A 20,574-nucleotide genomic window follows, 5' to 3' on the forward strand; every position below is an offset into this window, starting at 1 on the left:
GTTTCTGAAGTACGTCTCAATTCATTGATTAAAATGTCACAATAGGCCAAGGTTTTATTAGTTGAAGCATTAATACATGTATTTTGGTAGACGCCCTTTGTACAGTCGGTTTGTACTTATCATGGCTATTGCTTACTATTAGCTTTTGTGTGGTCTAACTATAAGTTAAGGCTTTACATAATATCAGGCCCGTAAGCAGGAATTTGTAGAGAAGAGAGGTTCTTTAGACTCGAGTTGCTTTAATAGTCACAAATCAAACAAAACTTTGACTTTAATAGTGCTTATTTGTTTTTAAGGAGGTCTTAAGAACCCCAAGAACGCCCTGGGCACCGGGTGTGAATATGATATAAATATATAATAAATTGCTCGTTTTAAAAAAAAATACATCCAAGTATATCCTTCCTCATTACTTATTCTTGTTCAATAGGAAGTTTATGCAAGAGACCGACAAAATTGCCAACATGTTTTATATGATACCAAATTGAAGCAATAATTTTGTTTTGTTTGTTAGGGTTTAACGCCCAAGCAGCAATATGTCAGCTATATTCAGACGATGAACATGAAATTGATGATAAAATGAATATGAAATGATGATGAGTTGAAAAAGGGATGGGACACAAGGACAATGGGGTCGATAGATTTTGATTGCCACTGGAAATAGGGAGAGGTGGGTAGGGTCGGGCAATTTAGCCTCCTGTGGCGGAGCCCTATGGTTACTACTCCGGGAGAATACCACAGTAGGGTTCTTTAACGTGCGAGAAACGTGGCATCTGTCCCCACACGATGCACCACTGATTAAGGGAGCAAAGGCTCTTGCAAAGAAAATTTTGCATGTCATTATATAAATTGAAAATTTCAAAGTTCCATAAAACAGAAAGTTGATAAAAGAAATAAACCCAAATTGTTACATGTTTCAGTGTTCATGGTATAATGTTTCTCTAAAATTCTCAATATTGGTTCTTTCTAAGGGCTTTTCCATCAATAAATGTACGGAAGGGTTGGAGGGCAGTTTTTTTTTACACTTTTTTGGATACAACTATCTCAAGTTTCAAGAATTTGGATAAGTTGTTCGGAAGTTACGGAGCGACATGTGAACAATAATAATCAGAAATCATTTCCTATTTTAGTTACAATGTCCTGTAACTCGAAAAGTTTAATCTGATTTTCACCAAAAAGTATACAGACCGTTTGACCATCATAAGAAGAAAACTAGTTAAGTTTCAAGAAATATGGATAAGTTGTTTTCAAGTTACGTTGGAACAAAAAAACACGTTGCTTTTTTACCAAATGAATTAAAAAACTTGAAAATAAATATTATTAAATCTTTACCAAAAAATACACAGCAAATGAAATTAATATAACTAACAAGTGTGTAGTTTTAAGCAATGATCATAGATCGTTTTTGAGATACGGCGTGACAAGTGAAAAAACACCCCTATTTTAGTTACAAAGTCCTGTAATACCAAACGTTTTAATCTGATTTTCACCAAAAAGTATACAGACCGCTTGACCATCATAAGAAACAACTGCAGTAAGTTTCAAGACATTTTGATAAGCTGTACTCAGGTTACGGTGCGACATGTATACGACGGACAGATCGACGCCGGGCATTTGTATACCATAATACGTCCCGTCAAAATATTGACGGGCGTATATAAGCAAAACAAACATATTGAAATAGAAAGTCAAATCCGGACTGAGTACTGATACGAATAGAATTTTCTGGAATTCTCTTAATTTGCCATCTTAAAGTTTACTTTAAGTCTGCATTATTTATCTACTAGTAGAATTAACGCTTATGAGTAAAATGCTTATCTCTCTGTAGCATACATGTAATATTTAGTGGACTTGTCTAGGAAAAATGTCGCCGATTGTTGTAATGGGGATTCTAAGTACAGTCATGTATACATGAAGCGTTTATCATTCGGTAACCATCAATATTTGGAAAAGAATGTAGGTAAGTTTTATTGTACCTTATATAAGAAAAATAGTTTTAGTACGAATTTAATTTTATCGTGGGTTGTTCGGAAGATCAATGTCCTAGTAACTTTCCATTACACAAATACGTCCTCATTTACATAAAATTGTTTAGGTTTCGTGTTGGTAATTTATGAATGAATACACATCTATAATTTTAGCAATTTATATTAGGTAACTTAAAAGTTATTAAATTTGAAACTAGTCATACACCCACGGTAATGGATATAAGTTTCTTAAATGCCCGATACTGTCATCTACACGTTTATTACTGTCAATGTGGAAAACAAGATTTCATCATAGTCATATTGTACAAAGATCTGAAAAAGTCATAATGTACGCTTAATGGTATTTTTTGAAGGACACGCCTTGTACTTTCGATTTTTGAAATAGTGGTGACAGTATACATACCAGTAAAAATAATATATTTTTGAATCAGTTACCCCTTCCTTTCTAACAAGAAAGGGGAATTGAATTAGTTAAACCATTGTGGTTTTGTCTGATCTGATAAATTTTCGTCACTTTACTATTGATTTTTGTCAAAGCTGAATCTACGCATTCCATACTACAAGATACTACTTCAGACCGTATTAACATCAACTTCCGCTGTAGCGAGTTTATTATACAGTATCAATGACCGTCTTTATTGTCTGCAACTTCTTATGCTCATAACTCAGCTTCCTGATCATAGAGACACCGTATTACTTTATCCGAAACATTTAATTACAATTTTAATTTTCGTCATATTTTGAAACAGGACGCTTACCCTACCGGTGCACCTGGTCTATGCTCTCAGTATTTAGTGATTCAGAGTTGCTCATTTACTTTTGTTACTTTGTAAATATCATTTTTGATATTTTATGTTCTGTATTGTGTTTGTCTGTTTTCCATGTCTGGTCTTTGTCCCTGGAGTACATTACTTTGATTTCCGCTATTATCCTGGTCCCCTTGATTACTCCTTCTATTTCTAGGTACAGAAATGTGCACTGTACTGTAAGGTATGTTTTTTGCTCAAAGGCTTTTGCGTTTGCCAAAAGTGTGGGTATCAGAAGTGTACGAAGCTCGGTACACAATGTAGCTTGTAAACCATATTATTAGTTCGATGATTTGTAGTCTATCACTTACCATCTTCTTAAATAATACAATAACTTTCAATTACAATTTAACCAGGTATCTATACTTTTTGACTTCCTGAAATAAACCAAAAACAGATCTGTGAATTTTGGCGAGTGACACGTATCTAAGAAATGCATCTATAATTCAAGGTTTTAAGCACATTGATGAACGAACGGATCAGATTATATATCAAGGCTACATAATAAATATCAGACAGGCTTGTTTTATGCAAGTCAAAAACTGACAAGATTCACACTTATATTTCTTATTCAGAAACAGTCAATGACCACATAATTTTTCTTAGTTTTCCATTCGTTGTTACACGTATATAGATTGTACAAGAAACTGGCGCATTGCAAGGGTTATTATTGTCCTTGATATGGTTGATGTAAGTGAGATGTGAATGTCCTTAAAATATAGGTCACTATAGTGTAAGTAGATCGAAAATGCATCGTTTGTCTTAAGTTGGTTTTTTTTCTGCACCAGGAATAACCTCTGCCGATAGTTTTACGGATTGGTACTTAAATGGGTACATTATTTGTAACTATTTTTTATTGTACGAAGAAAGGGATCAGGTTGTAATTCCAGATTGTAAATAATATTCACATGCTTTAAGAAGTTATAATAACATTCTATTACGACTGTCATTCATACATCCTTGGGTCAATTTTAATGAAAAAGGTAAGAAATACGAAAAAATGTAGATAAAGGGTAATATCAAAAGAGCTGAACTGAAAAGAGAAGTCTATGGCACTGAAGCAGTTACACTGGTTTAGGATTGTTACAGATTCGACAGATTTCTAGATATTGACCATCGAACTGAGTGTTTGGTACAATGGTATTGTCCAAATTGATTGCGCTCACAATATTTTCAGGGGTGTAAAGATGTCTTTTTTTTTTTTTTTTTTTAATTTTTTGCAATTGTTTACTGTTATATACATTATGAATGAGAGTCAAGAATTTTTAACATTACTGTTTTTATTGAAATGCATGACTCGCTAGTTTTCAGCACTTTTTTTTTTAAATGGAGCAGTGAAATCCGCCACGTTTACTTCGGGCAACAGTTAAATTAAGCTACGTATACTTGTCTATATATATCGATAATCTACTAAAAACGTTATTTTATCCCATGTATTTTTTTCAGTTTTATTTGATTTGGCATGATTGTTTTGAGACACAGTTCTGACAGCCTATTTTACAAAGTAATTTTGGTCGAGAGTTACGACGCCATCACTTAGTTTCAAATTTACACAATTTGTGAAATTGACTTGGACATCCATATGCATTATTAACTATTATTAAGAAAACAAGAAAAGTTGACAATGAAATCCACGAGAAAAATAGCATCTCTATTTGGGGCATTACAATTCAATGAACTTTAAGAACTTAATATTGCTTGTTTCTAAGTGCATAAAATAGACAACCTCGTAACGAAACAGTACGTGCGGCTTTACATGAAATGCCTGTGTACATTATAATTCAATAAAACAACTTCGTTTTTTTTTTTTTTGCTATTCAATCTTTATTATTTTAAAACAGTTACAAACATGTTCATATAAAACAACCAGAATAGGAGGACAAAATGCATTGATAGAAAAATGGCAAGTTTTGATAAAGAAATTCAGATTTTGAGGTAAAATTTGAAAAAAAAGCTTCTACAATTTAACTAATGCTAGAACCAAAGGAAAAATCAACGATTACATCACGTGTATATAAAGTAAACATTTAAAACAATATAACTTGTGTAAATATAAAAAAAAAATACACTGTGAACAAAAATTGCGATAGTTTACATAAGTTTGAGGAATTCTTCGCAGCCAATTTTGCCGTCACTGTTTGCGTCACATTGCTTAAACATTTCATTAATTTGGTCATCATTATATTGTCCTTGTAGAAGTGGTTTGACTTCCTCGGGTGTGAGATAACCACTTTTATCAGCATCAAGCTGGTTGAACTGGTTTGTGAATCCTACCCTACAATAGTCATATACTTCGGTGAAAAGAGAGAGTTACATATTAGAGAAAATCGATCATATTAAAAGACTCCTGGTGTTTCAGTTGATAACTAATTTACACGAACATACAAGTACACTACACGAAAACATTTTTCACACCACAAACAACTACAGAGTATGAGCCTCCACTAAGTTTCGAATGTACATGTACAAGTAAAATACTTTCAGAAAAATACTTTTTTTCTATACACAATGGTTTGCGCTTTGTAAAATGTGGTACCGAAAAGTGACCAAAATTCAATTAGAATTTGACATAAATGTTAAGGAAGTTCACCAATTCTTCATAGATAACTGTTCTAGTTTGAATACATAGATTTAAAAACAGGGTAGAATCGAATTTGGGGAAAAACAAGGCGAGTAATACGTAGTAAACCAGGAATCGACCACGGTCTACAGAGGAGATTGGGAAAAGAAAAAAATGCGCAATTATATTGGATTTCGAAATAACAGAGAGTTGGATAACACAAGTTTTACTTTTGGAGGTTATTACCTTCTATTAATTCTGTTACACATCTGATCGAGGAATTCGTCCTTGCTGACACACTTGTCACCATCCATATCTAAACCCATAAATATGGCCTGAAATCGATCAAATAAAATATATATGCGTATCATACACAAAATTGTACATATGAACTGGACGGGGTTTATCAAAGATAAGTGTGAAAAGATACTACAATAATCATTTTAGCGCAATATAGAACAACCCAGAGTTAAAACAAGTACTATCTTTAAAAAAAAGAACGCCGACACAGTAAAATTTTACTTCTAAGTTTCTACATTTCTTTCAAGAAAACAACACATGGCACGCAATTCAAATTTTCGATACGGTTTTTTAACGCTATTTCAAGTTTTCGATATACCGTGTTTTTTAAGCGCCATTTGTGGCAAATCGGGAAACAGAAATGCAATCAGGTGACTTGCGTTTCCATAGAAGAGCGTCCTTAAGGTCAAAGGGTAAAAAGCGAAAATATACCGACTGCGTCGGGAAAAAATCAAACACACCCTTAAATCAACTTCCGGTTAGTTTAGTTTAGCTAATACTAAAATGTGATGTATTCATAAACCATGATCCAGTGGTCTTTTTTATATTGTCTGTAAGCGTAGACCTTTATCATTTATGGTAAAATAGTAAATGGTAATATAAGCTGTACTTCACGAGTGCATTAAAATGATGTATTCATCAATTATCCCTATTTTAACAAGTAGTCAGATGATAATGACTAAACCTAAAGTTCCTAACTAGCATACGAAATCAGTTTTAAAGAGGTGTAATTAGTCGCTTCAGTGAAGGTTAACACAATGACCACAGGGAAAATGTATCTTCGCTTAATCTTCCCAGGGTGTATATTTAAAGTTTGTTGCATAATATAAAGGTTTATCTGGTACATGTACCTAGATTCTTCAACGGGTTTTTAAGATTTTAGCAGTTATGCAAGGATCATGTAATGAAGGCGTTCTATTTACTATTAATGTTTATCCCCCGTGCAGGTCCGGGTGATAAAAGAATAGGCCTGCAGCAGCGCTAAGCTTGTCGTATACGGCGACTAAATAGTGCTCAGAAACCTAGCCGGGGGCTAGGCACTCTGCCCACAGAGCAACTGGGATGTGTGCCCCAGGTGGTGGAATGGGGTACCCCTGGCGTGTTACATGCTGGGGTTTTCAGGCTATAATACGGAAAACCTGACCGCAAACCATAGTGGTGCACCGTGTTGGGAAAGATGCCACGTTCCTCGCACGGTAAAGAACCCTGCTGTGGTATTCGATAGGAGTAGGAACCTTTGCGCTCCGCCACAGGAGGCTAAATTGCCCGATCTTACCCATCCCCCCTTTTTCCAGTGGCAATCAAAATTTGTCGACCCTATTATCCTTGTGACCCATCCTTTTTTTTCATTTCATGTTCATTGTCTGAATATAGCTGAAATATTGCTGCTCGGACGTTAAACCCCAACAAACAAACAAACAAAAATCTACATGTATATTAAATTTATGGTATGGTTAAAATTTACAATTTCATGGCTTTATAAACAAAGATAAAACTATAAATATAAAATCGCCCTCCCTACAGTGGTTGTTTAAGTCATAAATGTAACATAAACTGTAAATCCTTTGGAAACTGCCAGTTAATGGAATTCATTGAATTAGATTAACTTTTACAAAATAGAAAGCAAAACATTTCAAAAAGTTTAGATTGTACGAAGTGCAAAGATTATCATATGATAAAAAAGTTCAAGATCCGTTGAAATTTGAAAAACATTTTCGTCATTTCCATGATGATTTTCTAAACTGTTTTTGAGGGGTGGGTGCCAGTTTCAAATTCAGTAAGAGTTACAGTACTAATTCGATCTAGCGTACCTCTAATTGTTGAAAATTGTGAAAAACAATCTTACCACCACTTTTTTGTCATCAATATCTGCACAAAATTTATCTTGAATTCCGCGTTTTAGCTCCTGAACAGATACTTTTCCATCTCCATTTTTGTCGTATTCATCATACAGAGCGCTCATGGCTTCAACACTGTGAGACATTTCAGCTGCAGAAAATAATCCAAAACAAAGAACGAAGTGAACAGTGGTCTATTTTTGTGACTGAATGGCGAACACAACCGGTTAAGCTGTATTTATTACTGATTTTGAATGACTGAGACAGGTAAAGGCTTATAAGGCCAGGGGTAAAATATATGGTCGAATTAACATAAATATTTTCACAATCCCTTTACTACCTACTATGCGTAGTATGCATATGACTGGTTGATTCATTCATTAAACTACCACAAGGTGGCCAGGGGATACATATTTTGTCGCTATTAATAATTATACAATATGACCCATCAGAAGTTTGACCGTATCTTTCAATATAAAAAGGAATAAATGACCATTTAAATGTCGAACTTGCTCATCGAAGGTGCATCATCTATATGGGTGTTGGCGTTTTTTTTAAACACATTATCTCCCCAGTTTGCCTTATAATATTTGGCATTTGCATTATAACTATATAATTGTTAAAATGTATACATCATTTACAATGCAGACAGAATTTTGCCTTTAGGGAATGATTAACTTGTATAAAATATATTGATTCATAACAACTCATGAAGGTCTTGTCGTAATTACCACTTTTTACTGTAGGCATTATCAATTTGATGTGTTCTTTTCGTAAAGAAAAAGTTATACAATTCTTAAAGACTGTGTACAGTTTCGTGTGACTTTGCATAGTTCAACAAAAAAAAACAGCCTGTGAACTGTTTCATTCGAATGTTGACCTTTACGAATTTACTTATTGTAAATGACATTACCTGACAATTCAAACCACCTTTATTTCAACTGCTACCAAACGATCGGTAGTACTTTTATTAGGAAGTCTGTTATAAAGATGCAACGTTAGTATTTCTTACATAACTATTACATGTAGTATGAACCTACATGTACATGCATTTTAGATTCAAAGTATCCTTCAAATTATTTTTTTTCAATTGGCATAATGGACAGTGCATCATTAAAATTGGAAAAGATTGAACATTTTCTATAGGAAACGCTAAAACACTACCGTAGATTTATATCGTAAATTTTAATATAAAATATTGCTACATATAAATATAATAAAATATCCCATGACAAGGAAATATTGACAAATTGCATTTAAAACATGATTGTTGCCAGGTTCATATTTGCTACACACGGTACATAAACATGATTTGTGCAATTATGCATCCAAAACCTAGGAAATTATTGGTAGTCCTGTGTTTTGCTTGTGTTTGATTCTTTGCTAAAAAAAGAAATCAAACTAACGGGATTAGGAGCATGTCATTATGCTTGGGAATACTTCAGTACTAATGTCAGTTCATTGCTAGACTCCTACTGCATAACTCTGAGGAATTCTTCCAAAGTGATTTTGCCATCAGAGTCTTGATCACAATCGTTTATCATCTGTTCAGCAACATCTTCATTGGTCAAACCATCAAGAAGTCGTTTTATTTCGTCCCTTGATAGGTTTCCGTTCCCATCAGCATCGTATTCTTTGAATCTCTTAGAAAATGTAACTCTGAAAGAAACGGTAGGTATGAAGTATGTAGATATGTACCACGAAATGTGTAGGCATGTAACAAGACCACGGTAATAACCATATGTTTACATCACCTGAACCTATATGTTACAGACAAAATAATTACATTTGTTTCTGTTTACGTATATTAAGATTACATGTAGTACAAGTTTGACTTAGTTTTAAAGAGCTAAAACGTATTGTAACACAAAGAACAATCCTTCGACGTGTAAAAAAGTACCCGTTAGTTGCACTATTACTTGAAAATAATATATGAAAAAAATAAATGAGGCAGAATGACGGAAGGACACTAGCGACATGTATATCCTCGCAGAAACATTGGAGGATGATAAAATCAAAAGAATGTAATCCAGGAACAAAAACTAGACATGGAAGACAGACAAACACAACAAAGAACATAAAGTAACTAAAATAATACATACAAAGTAACGAAAGTAAATGAGCAACTCAGACTCCACTAAAAACTGGGAGCATGGACCAGGTGCACCGGTAGGGTAAACGTCCTCTGCTTTTCTAGAAACATCCGCAGAGTTGCTTATAAAAAGTCACGTCCGGGATAGTCGAAAGATTAAAGGAAACTATGACACGATGAACAAATCAGTTTTAATGGTGCAGATGGATACACCGTAACGATCCACAAGTTCATGATGACGACAATAAGATCTGTAGTGATGACTTCGATCATGTAGCAACATAACCCTGTTCCAGGAGCCTAATTTTAAGAAGTCGAGCGCGGATACAAACAAGTCTGCGTAGTTACGACAAGCTCTGGCATAACGTATGAGTGTGATATGAAAACTCCATACGCAGGTGTTGAAGGGTGTTGCCACAGATGAAAGGAACATTGACAATTCTGAATGAAGTCTCCACGTTTGTCGTAAAGTTTGATCAATAGTTTTCTTGTGACTACTTTTTAATAGTGTATCATTTGTGTTCTTATAGAACGGTACTAATTTGATAAATACCAAGCCGTACACCATACATTACACACTTCTTTTGTTCATATACTTACTTGCGGTCTAGCTTGTCACACATTTGAGAAATGAATTCATCTTCTGAGATCATTTTGTCACCATCTGCATCAAAACCCATCATCATATTCTGAAAAAAAATGTATACATGCATTTAAAACGAATATTTTAAAATGTAGGATATGTTATCACTAACAAATTGCTCTGTTTTATGAAAAGGTCCACATTGTCAAAAATGATTGCCAGTATACACCGTTGCTTAGCAACATACCGATGTGCTAAATGTTCATGCTGCAAACGACAGTATATGTATTTATCCTTTACTGAACTTTTATACCGATGCATGAGTCATATGGATACGTGTATTCGTTTTCAAATATATTTAAATCATTTAATTTCAAAAAGGAACTTAGTGAATATTATCGTCTTTCATTTACCTTTCTTATTTGGGTTGTCGCTTTTTCATAACTGAAACCTTTCAACTGTATTAGATAATTTTATTTTGGTCACGATTTAAATTTTTGAATTACATTCAATGTTTTATTGTTCTGTTTATACATTTTTCTAATGAATTTTTCATATTAGCACCGTATTTTAGTGCCGGTAATTTGAAAGAAAGACAACACTCCAAGCAAGTAAGTGAACAGCAAGTCGGTTACACAGAATATGTAACTCAATTAACTTAAACTTTTATAAGACTTGATATGCGCTTTTTTTTTCTGCAACAGAAATCCGTATTAAATGGGGTTCTATATCGGTAATATTGGTACAAATTGTTCTCTCGTTATTTGGGTTGAATTGTTGTATTTGCAACAACTGTGCTTTTACTTTTTCAGACACCAGTATTCAAAAGTCCACAGCGCGATGAGAATAAGATTTTCGTAACATGTCACTGACTGAACTAGTAAACAACAATTATCAAAGTATGCGACTGCAATTATCAAAGTATTCGTTAGTTTTGTTGCCCAGGCGACCGATATGAAACACCTTAGCCTCACAGTTATCACAGCTTTGCGTTTGAAATCGTGTGAACGAGAAAACTTTTATCATTTAGAGTTAGATTTTGGTGTTGTATTTTGGCAAACTGCTACAGAAATGAATTGATCTAAGAAAGATGCTGGTCATATAGATAGAAATCATGCAAATGAAACGAGCTTGGGTAGTGACATTTACAGTTACATAAAAATCAAAAGATTCTCCCCTCGATTAAATAACACAATATCAGTACGCATAAAACAATAACTCGACAAGGTATTGTCGTTATCTCAAGTTACAGGTAAGACAGACCTTGTTTGATTGGTTCATTGATTGTTGGGATTTTAAGTCGTAGCAGCAATATTTTAGCTATATTCAGACGATGAACATGAAATAAAAAACGGGATGGGACACAAGGATAATAGGGTCGACAAATTTTGATTGCCACAAGATGAAAAGGATGGATGAGTAGGGTCGGTCAATTTAGCCTCCTGTGGCGGAGCGCAAAAGTTCCTACTCCTATTGAATACCACAGCAGGGTTCTTTAACGTGCGAGGAACGTGGCATCTATCTCAACACGGTGCTTCACTATGGTTTGCGGTCAGGTTTTCCGTATTATAGCCTGACAACCCCAGCATGTAGCATGCCAGGGGTACCCCATTCCACTACCTGGGACACACATCCCAGTTGCTCTGTGGGCAGAGCGCCTAGCCCCCGGCTAAGTTTCTGAGCGCTATTTAGTCACCTTTTACGACAAGCTTAGCGCTGCTGCAGGCCTATTCTTTTGACACCCGGACCTGCACGGGGCCCCTAGTTTGAAAATATATAATTAATGATATCAGACATGGTCGTAACTCAAATTTAGTAGACATCATTAAAATAAATAGTACCGAATCGCTTCGATACGCCAAACTGGAAGCAAACTGATCGACCCGTGAATCGTAACGTAGCATTTTTTTTAAATCAAAAACGAGTGTAAAGTTTAAGCTAAAAAACGAAACATCTTATTGTGATAAAAGGCAATCAAGTTATGGTGCCACATGACAGACAGATGGATGTGTACCGCAATACAGCTCTCTTACAAATAGTTTTTGTTTGTTTGTTTGTTGGGGTTTAACGTCCGAGCAGCAATATTTCAGCTATATTCAGACAATGAACATGAAATGATAAAAAAAAAGGATGGGTCACAAGGACAACAGGGTCGACAAATTTTGATTGCCACTACAAAAAGAAGCGATGTGTAAGGTCGGCAATTCCTATCGAATACCACAGCAGGGTTCTTTAACGTGCGAGGAACGTGGCATCTTTCCCAACACGGTGCACCACTATGGTTTGCGGTCAGGTTTTCCGTATTATAGCCTGACAACCCCCGCATGTAACATGCCAGGGGTACCCCATTCCACCACCTGGGACACACATCCCAGTTGCTCTGTGGGCAGAGCGCCTAACCCCCGGCTAGGTTTCTGAGCACTATTTAGTCGCCTTTTACGACAAGCTTAGCGCTGCTGCAGGCCTATTCTTTTGACACCCAGACCTGCACGGGGCTACAAATAGTAAAATTCAAACGTTGAAAACGGTTGACAGACCGACGGAAGCAATTTATATTGTTCCCAACTATCAATTAAGCTCTCGCATTATCCGACTTTTAAAAAGATAAGACCTCACGATATTTATAAATTGTTATAACAGTAACGCGAAAGAAAAAAAACATGACAAGTGATGCAGATGGTCAATGCAATTCTATAAATTTACTAGTAAAATTAGATTTTTCACTCACAACAATACATTGGTTATTCAAATCCTGGCAAAATATCTCCTTTATTCCTCTTTGAAGTTCTTGAATCGATACTCCTCCACCATCTTTATCCAAATCTTTGAAAAGTTGAACCATTTCATCTTTATTGTGAGACATGATGTCGAAATAGTTTGCTTTCTACACAACCTCAACAAAACTTAACTTATTGGTAAAATAAATCGCGTACCTGGTACTTTAGGTTTATTTAAATTCTCTTCCCACGCCACGCAGGACTACATATGAAAAAGGTAAAGAATATTTTTGATGTTTGTGATTTACCGATCTACCTTGCAACGTGTCGCGACGCATAACTTGTGTAATTTGTCATCACACGTTGACATTATTTACTAATACTGCTAATTTCAGACGGGGCGTTTAAGTAAGCATATACAACAACTCTACTTATTTTGATTATGAACCTTTTTGGTATTAAACATTATTCGATCACCAAGAAAAAAAAATCCAACCAGATCATTGTTTGAAATATTACGATAAAAAGGATTGGTTACACTTTTGGGGTTTTAAAGAATAATCAAGGGAACCAAGGTTATAGCGGTAATCAAAAGAATGTAATCCGGGGACAAAGACCAGACATGGAAAACAAGACATACACAACAAAGAACATAAAGTAACTAAAATCATACATACAAAGTAACAAAAGCAAATGAGCAACTCGGACTCCACTAAAAACTGGGAGCATGGACTAGGTGCACCGGTAGGGTAAGCGTCCTCTGCTTTTCTAGAAACACCCGCCGAGTTGCTTATAAAAAGTCAAGTCCGAGGTAGACAAACGAGGAAAGGTAACATTGCATAGTAAAAATTAAGTAGAAACCAGGGTTAGTTCAATCAATTGTCGAAAACTTATATGTGTATAATAAAGAATAAAACATTTTAATCATACATGAACATATAAATGTATTATTTTACAGTTGATTCTTACTGTCGCGCCTGTGATCTACAAAATGACTTCTCTGTAGAGCATGAATGGATTGATTGATTGTTGGGGTTTAACGCCCGAGCAACAATATTTCAGCTATATTCAGGCGATGAACATGAAATGGATGATAAATGAACATGGATGATGATGAAATGAAACAAGGGATGGGACGAAAGGATAATAGGGTCGACAAATTTTGATTGCCAGTAGAAATAGGGGGAATGGGTAGGGTCGGGCAATTTGGCCTCCTGTGGCGGAGCGTAAAGGTTCCTACTCCTATTGAATACCACAGCAGGGTTCTTTAACGTGCGAGGAACGTGGCATCTTTCCCAACACGGTGCACCATTATGGTTTGCGGTTAGGTTTTCCGTATTATAGCCTGACAACCCCAGCATGTAGCATGCCAGGGGTACCCCATTCCAGTTGCTCTGTAGGCAAAGCGCCTAGCCCCCGGCTAGGTTTCTGAGCATTATTTAGTCGCCTTTTACGACAAGCTTAGTGCTGCTGCGGGCCTATTTATTTGACACCCGGACCTGCACGGGCGAGCATGGATGGATTATATCAAAATGACTTCTTATACAATGTAGGAATATCACCACTTTAGAAGTTTAACGGTCATGAAAACAATTTGATTTGCCGATACGCAGTTTCTATATCGCAGATGAGACAAGATATCTTCGGTTGGCGTCGCGCAAGATGTTGGTACCACACCTTCACACTCGCGGACAAGAATGCACATACGTTTATCATTTTTCCATATTATCATAAAACATGAACTGTTACTTATCAAATTAAGAAGTGAATTCTGTAGATGGATTTTTTTTCAATAGTAAACTACAAAAACGCTTAAACGGCACTTTGACAATGAAGACTCGTAACATGGACATTGACTGGGTTTTCAATTTCGATATCCCCCCCAAAAAGTGAAAAGCACGAAAATTACAAGATTTGAAAAATTACGTCATAAGAACACCACTTATTGTTACGTAATGAAAAACATGACGCCAATAGCCTACTTTGGTGAATCATCAACCGAAGACACCACAAAAGCCTGTAAACGCCTACAAATGCATAATAATTGTACCGAGTAGACGAAAGTATAAAAAAACGCGCTAAGATATAACATCATGTAATTAGATTCTGCAATCATTGCTATTTTAACTAAAATTCTACATAGTTAAGGGCACTCAAATACAAAAGCCCTTATTTGTTAATGCCTATCACGTAATTCAAAGATCGACCGAAAATGTCACAAAATGTTGTTGCAAAGTTTCAAGAAGTCAAATAACAACCAAATCTTACCCCCATTTTAATAATTTATTACTTCCGGAACAAATACTCTTCCATATCTATGTTCCATTATAATTTGCCTTGCAGCATGAAAAAAGGGTGAATGCATCATGTATTTTTTATTTCGCAATATCCCGTTTTTAGCTTATGAAGCATTGTATCACATTTTTAAAATGTCGCGGTTTTTCGGTATTCGGAAGCTATAATGCGAATTTCGACTGTATTTTTGGTCTAGTTACCAATGTAAGATATTTTGAAAAATGCTCATACTTGTTTTGTTCATTTCGCCGAGATTTTTTTAGTAGTAAAATGTGTTTTCTCTCATAACAACGAATTACTTCCGTTTTTCAAGATTTCGCAGTAAAATGTCACACTTTGTTGAAAATGCACAAATTCGCTTTTGATTTGATCGCATTCACTATTTCCCCACTGTCGATTGTAAAAGCACGTTATTTTTTACAAAAGTGATAGACGTTCAAGATGTGCATTTCCATGGATTGATTGATTGTTGGGGTTTAACGCCCGAGCAGCAATATTTTGATAGATAGGTGTAAATTGAGGAAATGTTTCGAATTTCTCTATGTCGTCCTCAAATGTCTGTCATAAGAAACAAAAAGCAAAGTCTTTGTATAGAATGTGACTTTAAACGAATTTTAACATTGCAAAAAGTCTATGTATACATGTAGTTTTATGTTTTAAACGCACACAACATTCATGCTACTTCGCATATTATTAAGTACGAGTATGTATAAAATTCAAACACTGGGTATGGTACAGGTGATTCATAGTGTAGAAAACCCCACGGAACAAACGATGTTTTTTTGTCGATCATCAGGTGCTATATTATTAGGGAACAGTCTTTTTGTATTCATATCTGTACTTTTTACAAAATCATACATTTATTACTCATGCAAAGCAAATCAAGAACGATAACTCTTGCATAGTGCTAATTTCAGGAACAATATATATAAATTTTATCTCAGAAGTGCAACACTCAAATGAAAAATCAAGACAGGTTATGTGGTGTGCATCTTATTCTAAATAAGAAATGAAAGTAAATTTGATGCGTTTATGACATGCATCACATGGCGTCAATACCAAACTTTTATGTACCATAGGAGCTGATATTTTTCACAATAAAATTAGATAACAAAAAAAATACAAAGAATACGCGTAGGCATTTTTTTTTTCAGACCAATGTACATGCAATCAAAAAGAAGTATCAAATGCAGCGTTGCGGAAATGGTAACAAAGAGAAACCGAAGCGAAAAAAAAAATAGAAAACAAAAAGACAACATAATTGGGAGAAGCGAAACTTAATGTACTGAAGAGGAAAGGGCTAAAAAGTGAGAATAAAATGAAATTAACTGCAACAGAAGTTTGTGATAACGATGCCACTAAAAACAATTTTGAATTTCCAAATCGAATGTCAAAATATAGGCTTTTGAAGAAACATAAATCGTGTTTACCACAAACACCAAATAAGCGTGCGTCAACTCTCGCTGTGTATCTGAAGACAAATCACCAACTGTTAAAATTCTAAAAAAAAAGATAAAAATATAATATCGACACCTCAAGATCAATTAGCGTCAACCATAGTTGAAAATATGAAGGAAATATAAGAAGGCTAAATACCGATGGTCGGATGAAGCGCGGGAGCGGTTAATTTAGTTACAGCATCGGCAAGTGGCTAAAATATTGTCTCAGAACAGAATATCAAGGGCAACTACATTCAGAAAGATATTTCACTCTTAGAGTGCAGCATATACAGACACTTCATGTGAGACAAGGTGTGATGCATTGAATGATGACGACAAAAAATCATGTGTAACTTTTGGTGTTCTCCAGAAAATTGGCATTCCAACGGAAACAAAAACTATGTAAAGAGTTCGCATAGGCCCTAAAAAGTACTCATCACACCCAGTGCAAATTCTTGAAAAGAGCTCAAATTGAAGTGTTTCAGGACTTGAAACATTCCTTTCCAAACATTAAAACATCACAACGCGTGTTTGAGAGGAGTTCTTTGTTCGATCTGCTAATAAAAAAAGATCGCATTACATGTTGCTGTCGCTATCGTTTAAAAATTAAGTACATGTTAAAATATGTGATGGAAAACCGCAGAAAAATTTTGTTTGTTTGTTTGTTTGTTGGTGTTTAACGTCCGAGCAGCAATATTTCAGCTATATTTAGACGATGAACATGAAAATGATAAAAAAAAAATGAACATGAAAAGATGATGAAATGAAAATGGGATGGGACACAAGGACAATGGGGTCGAGAAATTGTGATTGCCACTGGAAATAGGGAGAGGTGGGTAGGGTCGGGTAATTTAGCATCCTGTGGCGGAGCCCTATGGTTCCTACTCCGATCGAATACCACAACAGGGTTCTTTAACGAGCGAGAACGAGGCATCTTTCCCAACACGTTTGTTTGTTTATTTGTTGGGGTTTAACGTCCGAGCAGCAATTTCAGCTATATTCAGACGATAAACATGAAATGGATGATAAAAGGAACATGAAATGAAAAAAAGGATGGGACACAAGGATAATAGGGTCAACAGATTTTGATTGCCACAAGATAAAAGGGGGAATGGGTAGGGTCGGGCAATTTAGCCTCCTGTGGCGGAGCGCAAAGGTTCCTACTCCTATCGAATACCACAGCAGGGTTCTTTAACGTGCGAGGAACGTGGCATCTTTCCCAACATGGTGCACCACTATGGTTTGCGGTCAGGTTTTCCGTATTATAGCCTGACAACCCCAGCATGTAACACGTCAAGGGTACCCCATTCCACCACCTGGGACACACATCCCAGTTGCTCTGTGGGCAAAGCTCCTAGCCCCCGGCTAGGTTTCTGAGCACTATTTGGTCGCCTTTTACGACAAGCTTGGCGCTGCTGCAGGTCTATTCTTTTGACTCTCGGACCTGCACGGGGCTTCCCAACATGGTGAACCACTATGATTTGCGGTCAGGTTTTCCGTATTCTAGCCTGACAATCCCAGCAGGTAACACGCCAGGGGTACCCCATTCCACCACCTAGGGCAAACAACCCAGTTGCTCTGTGGGCAGAGCGCCGTGGCTAGGGTTCTGAACACTATTTAGTCGCCTTTTACGACAACCTTACCGCTGCTACAGGCCTATTTTTTACATTGGGCTGTAGAGATTGTATCGACTGTGGTCTGTCGAAGTTTTCTACTGTTCCTGTCGAAACTAGTATCAGCACAGTGGATGTGAACGCAGTTTTTTCGAATACTTAGATATCAAAACAAAATCAGGGTTAAAGAATAAAATTGACGCTAGTTCGGAAAAAAGCAAACTAGGAGAAATGATGGCTTATTTTTCAAAGCAACTAGATAAATCCCGTCCCATATGTATAAAGCTAAGTGGCAGAATACACAGTTAAAGTCATTAGTTAAAGACTTACCACTAAAACATTGTATAAAGGTACACGACTTTTCAGAAAACTATAGGTGCAAAGAACAAACAGATATTTCAATCAGAATACTGCCAGAAACAAGAATTTTCGATACACGTCACACTGACTTATAGACATGCTGTACTGAACGTGGACGGCGTGCACAGTACGAATGATGATCCCCATATTGTTACCGAACATTATATTGTGATTTCCAACGGTGAAAAACACGATCATCATTTTACACATTATGTACAAAACCAAATTTCTGAATATCCAAGATCGATTTCATGTCATGTTGATGCAATGCATGAGTTCTGTGATGGATGCTCCAGTCATTATAAGATTCGTCACTGTCTTGGAAATTTATCAAATTCGTTCCGGGAATGAGGTTACAGGAAGATTGTGAGAAACTTTTTTGAAACAGCCCACGCAAAGGGGCTGCAGAATGCTGTCGGTGGGATTTCGAAAAACCAAGCCGATTTAGTTGTGGTTATAGGGAAAGCGTCCATCCGATCAGCGGCAGATTCCTTTGACTTTTCTAGCGAAAATCTTATTCAACCAAAAACTGAAGGCTGTAAGCGGAGGATCTTTAAATTTATAGAAACTATACCGCAAAACGAACCACGGCTTTATTAACCAATTCCAGTGATTAGGTATATCTATATCAAGCCGACGCACTTCAAAAAGGCAACATTTCAATCAGATCTTTGTCGTGTTACACTTGCGAGCCGTGCCTTTTAGATTTAAATACAGTGTGAAAAACTCAAATTCATAGAGAAATTTGTAAACTTATACCCGAAACGTCAAATTTAAACGCGATAAACTCAAATACAGATGACACAGAAGACGAAAGTTTACAATTACCGGATCCCGTTAGTAAAAAGGCAATATTTGCTGTTTTATGTGATGACGAAGAGTGCGATTTTTACCTTGTAAAAGCAAAATCCGAAACTTTTGTGTTAGAACATGATGGGGCGTTCGATTCAACTCGGGATCCCGTGTGATAGAAGAATACTATTTTCAATATATGAACGACAATCCATTAATGTTTTCTTTAATTCGCCGTCAATTGGCATTGATTCCAGCAGCCTCTGTTGTCTATATTTGCGATGACGACGATATTGAGAACTGTAGCAGTGACGGACTTGATGTTAAGCTTTATGACCACACCCGTCAATCAATAGTTAATGTGATTATGTTCGATGATTTAGGCTTTGTGTATTTGTGCAGTTTAAGTATAATGTGATTTGAAGTTGTTGTTTTGTTTTGGTTTAGGTTTTAAACTTGTTTAAAAAAATACCATTAACCTTACACACAATTAGATGTACGTCAGTTTAAGAAAAAACTCTAACAAAATCGTTAACTTGGACGTTACGTCAGTGGTACCAAGATTCCACATCTTACCGTATTGACAACCTACCGAACTTAAGCTACAGTGTTGTCAGAACAAGTCATTTAGGACCCACTACGGTATTTTCTCAATTAGTGTTTAATCACACAGCCATATGCATGTGAAGGCGTTGAAATCACAGATCAATACATTTCTGAATCATATAGCATGTTGTTTTATTTCCTGTAAGTAAATCAAGTTTTCGGCCCCTGCAGGTCCGGGTGTCAAAAGAATAGGCATGCTGCAGCGCTAAGCTTGTAAAAGGCGAATAAATAGTGCTCAGAACCATAGCCGGGGGCTAGGGCGCTCTGCCCTCAAAGCAACTGGGTTGTGTGCCCCTTGCGTGTTACATGGTGGGGGTTGCCATGCTATAATACGGTAAACCTGACCGCAAACCATAGTAGTGCAACGTGTTGGGGAAGATGCCATGTTTCTCACACGTTAAAAAACCCTGCTGTGGTATTCGATATCGTTTAAAACTATTTGGCTCCGCCACAGGTGGCTTAATTGCCCGACCCTACCCATCCCTTCTTATTTCTAGTGGCAATATAATCCCTTTTGGGATTTTGTGTCCGACGCTATTTTCTTATTTGGCCGCCCACTGAATCCCTTGTCAACGCCGCAAATTTCAT

The 20,574-nt window shown here is 36.2% G+C and overlaps 2 protein-coding genes across 2 annotated transcripts; both read right to left on the minus strand.

The window, feature by feature from the left end:
• Positions 1-4,594: 4,594 nt before the first annotated feature.
• On the minus strand, positions 4,595-8,091 carry LOC148625045 (calcium-binding protein LPS1-beta-like). Its single transcript, XM_088568241.1, has 3 exons — positions 7,498-8,091; positions 5,598-5,686; positions 4,595-5,066 (listed from the first exon to the last, which is right to left on the minus strand). The coding sequence occupies exons 1-3, from the start codon at positions 7,633-7,635 to the stop codon at positions 4,883-4,885; spliced, it is 411 nt and encodes a 136-aa protein (XP_088424367.1). The 5' UTR covers positions 7,636-8,091; the 3' UTR covers positions 4,595-4,882.
• A 564-nt stretch (positions 8,092-8,655) lies between these two features.
• On the minus strand, positions 8,656-13,091 carry LOC148625046 (calcium-binding protein LPS1-beta-like). The gene is made up of 3 exons (XM_088568240.1): positions 12,893-13,091; positions 10,182-10,270; positions 8,656-9,148 (listed from the first exon to the last, which is right to left on the minus strand). Exons 1-3 carry the CDS (start codon positions 13,025-13,027, stop codon positions 8,962-8,964), a joined length of 411 nt encoding a protein of 136 aa, XP_088424366.1. The 5' UTR covers positions 13,028-13,091; the 3' UTR covers positions 8,656-8,961.
• Positions 13,092-20,574: the final 7,483 nt, after the last annotated feature.

This window comes from Perna viridis, chromosome 2, assembly GCF_037379345.1.
Source record: "Perna viridis isolate PV_CMFRI_1.1 ecotype Kerala chromosome 2, ASM3737934v1, whole genome shotgun sequence".
Taxonomy (NCBI): domain Eukaryota; kingdom Metazoa; phylum Mollusca; class Bivalvia; order Mytilida; family Mytilidae; genus Perna; species Perna viridis.

What these genes read in the sequence shown, in the direction of transcription:
- LOC148625045 (XM_088568241.1), bottom strand. Translation starts at nt 7,635, where the DNA reads ATGTCTCACAGTGTTGAAGCCATGAGCGCTCTGTATGATGAATACGAC. An exon ending in TTGATGACAAAAAAGTGGTG is followed by an intron (nt 5,687 to 7,497) that starts GTAAGATTGTTT and finishes GATCGATTTCAG; the next exon opens with GCCATATTTATGGGTTTAGA. An exon ending in TGTAACAGAATTAATAGAAG is followed by an intron (nt 5,067 to 5,597) that starts GTAATAACCTCC and finishes TGACTATTGTAG; the next exon opens with GGTAGGATTCACAAACCAGT.
- LOC148625046 (XM_088568240.1), bottom strand. Translation starts at nt 13,027, where the DNA reads ATGTCTCACAATAAAGATGAAATGGTTCAACTTTTCAAAGATTTGGAT. An exon ending in TGAATAACCAATGTATTGTT is followed by an intron (nt 10,271 to 12,892) that starts GTGAGTGAAAAA and finishes ATTTTTTTTCAG; the next exon opens with AATATGATGATGGGTTTTGA. An exon ending in TGTGACAAGCTAGACCGCAA is followed by an intron (nt 9,149 to 10,181) that starts GTAAGTATATGA and finishes CGTTTCTTTCAG; the next exon opens with AGTTACATTTTCTAAGAGAT.